The sequence below is a fragment of the Lutzomyia longipalpis genome, chromosome 4 (genome assembly GCF_024334085.1).
Source record: "Lutzomyia longipalpis isolate SR_M1_2022 chromosome 4, ASM2433408v1".
NCBI lineage: Eukaryota > Metazoa > Arthropoda > Insecta > Diptera > Psychodidae > Lutzomyia > Lutzomyia longipalpis.
This window is the reverse complement of record NC_074710.1, coordinates 16,009,285-16,015,284: the sequence shown is the minus strand read 5'-3', so window position 1 is coordinate 16,015,284 and position 6,000 is coordinate 16,009,285. Positions and strand designations below refer to the sequence as shown.

Genomic DNA, 6,000 nt, shown 5'->3' with positions numbered 1-6,000 from the left:
ATGCCTAAAATGTCCTCAAAGGGGACATTGCGACAGTCGCAAAAAATCCTCCACAGCAGTGTTCGTATTCTCAGCTCTTGTCTGAAAGAACATCGTGGGCATGTCATGTGCAAATGAGTCACCCTGTACTTTAGTGGTGCTGATGAATACGAATTAGTTGGTATTTCACACCAAAGCTAAAAAAATGATAGAAAACTCGACTTGTAAGAAGTAGTAAATTCAAGCCTAAATCATTGTAAATTCTAGCCTAAATAGTATAAAATTGAAGCTTAAATAGTAGTAAATTCAATCACGAAAATATCAAATAAAAGCCTTTAAAGAAAATTGTGCGGTATTATTCTTCAATAGGTAAAGATTAAGGATATAAAGCCTAAAAGGCACAATATTTAATGCTAAAAAATACTAAATTAAAGCAAGAAATAATAAATTCAAGTCTAAAATGTTTAATTCAAGTTAAAAAGTGTTAAACTCAAGCCTGAGAAATACTAAATTGAAGCCTTAACTGTTGTAAGTTGAATGCGTATAGTAGTATTAAATTCAATTAAAGTTAACTTTGCTGTGAGAGAAAAAACCGTGCGCCTTATAAATCATGTGCGAAATTCACTACTCAGTCGGGCTTAAAATTTTAGGTTGGTTTTAAAGTCGGTTTTATGGGTTTTAATTCAGTTTTTTTATAAGTTTGACTTTAAATTTTTTAATTCAGTCTTAAAATTTTTAAGTCGGGCTAGAACTTGCCAGACTTGTTTTGGAAAACATGTAAGATTTTCTGATTAAAGAACGATTTTATTTAATTTTAATTTATTATATTTTATTTTATTTATTTTATTTTTTATTATTTACTTTAATTTTATTCTATTTTATTTTATTTTATCGGTTTAATCTGTTAGTCCGACTTAAAAATTTAGGCCCGACTGAGTATATAGTTAATTTCACCCCATATTAAGTACAACGCAAAATAATTATTTTATGGAATACCAAACATTGGGCCTTATTCAGCGACCAAGAAACCCTTGAAATTCGCTTGAAATCTTGAAATTTCAGTACAAAATTTAAAGATTTCAAGGGTTTCTTGGTCGCTGAATTAGGCCCATTATAACGTTAAAGCTTTATTCCTGACTTTTTTTTATTAGCCTTGTTTTCAACGTATTTTTATCATTAAATTTTTTTGTCTTCGTCAAAAAAATATTAATGAGTTTTTTCTTCATATCTTTTATTTTATTTTTAAGAACTTTAAATTAAAGTTTGTTTTGGAATTACTGTTTAAGAAAAATTTCCATAAACGAATATTTCGCACCTGGTCAACAAGATAATGAGGAGATGTTTTTCTCTCCTACCCGGAAAACATATAAAAGCCTCAGCTCATGACTAAAGATTGCAGTTGAATTATTACGTTCTGAGGTGTAATACAAAAGTTTTGACAAAGTGAGTGAAAAGTTATGGAAGTTCCAAAATATTTAAATGAAAATTTCTTAAAGAAAGTTATTTGGAATGGTTCTGGGATTGATGATGGTGAAATTTTGAGTAAAAAAGTGGAAATTGCAACGTCTCCAGGTGATAATTACAACAGTACCATACACCGGATCTTTCTTACTTTTACTGATGGGCTGAAGAAGGGAAGAGATCCTAAGAAAATTCAATTTCTCGTAAAACGCCTGAATGGTTTTGAAACGAGCGGAACTTTTGCCGAATTTGGGGCAATTTATGACCTGGAAAAGGACATGTTGAAGGATATTATGCCACGATTGAGTAGATTAACTGAGGGAATCCAATTTGCACCTAGGTAAGACCTATAAGGTTCTAGAAAAGTGGATTTTGCTGAATTTCTTTTAAAATAAATTAATAAATTCTTAAAGACAAATTTTCGGCTCATTAAAAGCATTGAAAAAAAGCTTAGTTTTTTAAAAGTTTAGTCAAGATTTAAGGATACTCTAAGCTATTTTTTAAAGTCCTTAAAATATTAGTTTTTTTCAAAATTGAAGTCTTAAAAAATAGCCAAAATTCTCATCAATTCCTCTGCAATAAAAGTTCAGCAATACTACCCCAAGAATATTAAGGTTTCTAAAGAAAAAATACTAAAGCTGATGATCTTCTAGGCACTACCACTCGCTCCCTGGACGTCAACTAATGCTTATAGCAATGGAAGACCTCAAAGAACTTAATTATCGAATGGTTGAGAGAAGAATTGGCCTAGATTACGAGCATTGCTGTGTTGTCCTCCGAAAATTGGGCCAAATGCATGCAGCGTCGATGTTTCTGGCCAAAGAGGATCCATCCCTCCTTGACAAATACACCTTTGCCCCCCTTCCGGGTTCAGATGAAAAACCAGGTATATTGCAGACCTATTTCTCCCTGAATTTCCCATCATTGTGCAAAATTGCAAAGAATTGGGAAGATTTTGAAGATATTTCCCTCAAGCTGGAGCAGATGAAGGATAATTTTTGGGATTTAGTACCAAAGAGTCTTTCAAGGCGCAATGATGGCTACAGAGTCATTAATCATGGTGACATTTGGATTAATAACATGCTCTTTAAGTACAATGAGACCACAGGAAAGCCCACAGATGTTCTCTTTGTGAGTCTTTCCGTCAAATTTTTGAAATTTTTTTTTTTAAATAAAAGAAAATTTTTCTCCTCCAGGTTGACTTTCAGGGAAGCCACTTTACCTCACCTGCTTATGATCTTCAGTACTTCTTTAGTTCTAGCCCACAGAATTGGGTGCGTGAGCATCAAAGGGATGATCTCCTGCGCATCTACTACAATGCCTTTGCAGCAACCCTCAAGAATTTAGAATATGAGGAAATTCCAACATTTGCAGATCTTGAGGAAGAAATGAAGAAGAAGGAACTTTATGGCTTCCTTACGGCTGTCTTTATCCTCCCTTTAGCTTGCATGGAGGAACAGTCAGCCCAAGGGAGTGGACATGTAGGTCTTTCAGATGAAGAAGCTCGCAAAGAATTGGCTTTAATTATGTTTTCTGGGAAACGTTACTGTGAAGCTATAAAATCAATTTTAAAGCGTTTAGATCGAATTGGATTCTTTGAAGAAGATAAATTGATAAAATAAAATTTAAGGATTAAGGATAAAGGAAATATTCTTGGCTGATTATTGCACTTTGAAGCTATAAAAAAATTCTTTTTTTCTGGTAGTTTGAGTAAAATTCGATTGAGCCACAATACTTACTTGCCTGATGAAGAGGGCAATAAAAGCCTTCGAAACTTCATATCTAGAAATGTTTTCAGAAACTGCTAAAGGTCGTAAACCGTTTCCCTCCAACACAAAATCTAAAGGAAAAATAATCTACAATAAAAAGAGATTTAAAAAAAAATATAAAATTAGTATAAAAAAATTAATAAATCATAAAATAAAACTTTAGCATAAAACTTAAGCTTTGATATTGACCTTCAAATACTATTTTCATGCAAAATCTTGCATTTTCTTACTTATCTTTGTCGTCAAAATATCTTTATTATTTCTTCTTTCGGGACAATTATAAAAACTTTTTATTTTCATGATAATAAAATGTTTTATTGAGTTTCTTTCATTGAAAGTAAAACAAATAACACACTAAAATTAGTTTTCCTAAAAATTACGAATGAAATTTGTTTTTTTTACGAATAAAATCTTTATAAAAAAATCATAATGTTTTTTTTTTTAACTCAACCGATTCTGTTAGCTGAAAATTGATTTTTTGTGGGCGAAATCAGCATTACATCAAACATATTTTCAGAACAAAATGTCATTGAATTTCACATGCTGCTCAAGCATTTTTTACTGCAAAATTTAGCATAGAAGTATTTTATATTTAAACCCAAAAAACCGTTGAAAGTTCCCAGAAGTCTATTAACTAATTAAGGTCATAGTAATCAGCAGTATATCAGTCTTTTTTATGGCTAAAATCGTTCAGATATTATTTTATTCGTATAGTTATCGACATAAATTTGTTATAAAATTTTTTATTTTATCAAATATTCATCACGATTACGGATAAATTTTAATTTCAGTTTTTTTTTTATTGTTAGAAATTAAATTAAAGGAATTTCTTTTTTTACTTAAATTCTCATTTAAGCATAAGTTAGTGGTTAATCATATCAATTAATCAAATACAAAGAAAGCTTTTCCGCGGATATCCTTCTCGCATGTTCTCCATGGATTCATGGAAAATCTCCTAGATTTTAGCTCTAGAGTAGGGGAAAAAGAGGGACAATGGGGGCCTTTTAGAAGGACAGAATTTGAGTGGAAAATTCATGGAGGAGAGCACATAATTCTTCTGGCGAAGCGCCCAATCGTGTCGGATTAATTGCAGTGCGGGCTGATGACGCATCGGGAATGTTTGTGGGTTTCCTCCCGGAGGGTCTGTGCTAACTTACATACATACATATCCATGGGGCTAAAAGGGAGGTTTATGCGGCAAAAGAAGAGGCTCCGGGGGAGTACAAGTGCGACACTAGACTTCCATTTATGATGACGATAGAGGGGGAGTGTGGGTGGATTAGAAAATCTTGTAATAGGCACATAGTGCTACACACATTTCCTAGTTTTGTGTTCACAGCAAGAGCGCATTCTGTTTCATTTCCTCCTCCCTCCCCCGTCTTTCGTATCTGTATACCTCAGGGGTGAACTCCCCGCACAGAAGTACCCTTCCGGATGTGGGACAAACCCCCTGCCTTGAGTGCGACGACACCCAACATATTTCACATGAAAGCTATGCGCCTTTATTATTTAACACCACCACCAATTTAATTCGGTGTGGCATGAAAATGGAGGATGTTCATTTCCTTCAAATCCAAATTAATTTCACCACCACCCCTGGCCCTCCTTTCACCTCCCCTTCAGGCGTCTTCCTCTACGCAACCACCAGAGAGGAGAGACTCCTCTCGTGCTAACAGTCAAATTTATGACGAAGGAAAACTTTCTCCTGCGCGAGGAAAAGCGGAAAAAGAAACTAATAAAAGTTTTGAGGTTTCAACTCTATAAACTCCGCCGTATTTCGTGTGGATTCCACCACGACGCCCAATAAATAAATCTCAATTTAGGGATTTTTTTCATCTCCTTTGCCCCACACCCCATGCCAAATATGACACGGAAGAAGGATTATTTCCCGCGTCATGAAGTACCTCGTTGGAGCTACTCCAAGAAGGACACAAAATGAGCTCACCACACTCCACATCCAGGAGACAGCGGGACATCTTTTTCTGTCACAGCCACTAAAACTACATACACTACTTACTTTTCCAATAAATCAGGATACTTTTACTTTACTAAGAGTTGGAGTTTTTTTTTTAAAGATATTCTTTATTCAGAATTATTAAGCGAATTTTGAGGCAAAAAATCCTGATTTCTCATAAAAATTAACAGATTTTGTAAGATTATAAATAAATTTGTTTTTATTTCCCGTATGAAATTAAGATTATTAGGTATTCTCTTTAACAATTTTTTTCTAAAATAATATGTTGATTCTCTTTTTTCCCAAGATTTTGCAAGAAATTTAGCAACAAGAGGTATTTATCTGCCGAATATTTTGATTTAATTCAGCGAATCATCCGAAGATTGGTAAATCCTAATATTTCCTTAATCTAAAAACCACTTTAATTTGTTCCTTTTTCAAGATTTGAATTTAGTAGCTTTATAAGATTTTTTTCATTTTGAAACCTATTAGAACTGAAAATCTGGAAAACTTCCTTTCGGGTTGAATTTAGCACTTTCAGGTTTTAAAATTTAGTACTATATTTTATATCTTAATTTATTATTTTCTTGGATTGAATTTAGTACTGCTTAGGCTTCGATGCAGAACTCTTTAAAACTTTTTATCCTAAATCTGAACCTTTTTAGTACTAGTAGAACCAGTATAAAATTTTCAGCTTGAATTTAGTACTTTTCAATCTTGAATTAAGAAAACTTCTTCAAGGCTCTTTTTCTTTAATTTGAACCTCTTTAGGATTGAAAAACTTTTATCGGTTTGATTTCATTGCTTTCTAGACTTAATTTAAGAACCTTTCAAATA

General features: G+C 33.0%; 1 protein-coding gene across 1 annotated transcript; it reads left to right on the top strand.

Annotated features, from left to right (window-relative positions):
* Window positions 1-5,834, top strand: LOC129794558 (uncharacterized). The gene is made up of 5 exons (XM_055835314.1): window positions 1-60; window positions 1,476-1,780; window positions 2,094-2,571; window positions 2,637-2,921; window positions 5,829-5,834. The coding sequence occupies exons 1-5, from the start codon at window positions 1-3 to the stop codon at window positions 5,832-5,834; spliced, it is 1,134 nt and encodes a 377-aa protein (XP_055691289.1).
* The last annotated feature ends 166 nt before the right edge of the window (window positions 5,835-6,000 follow it).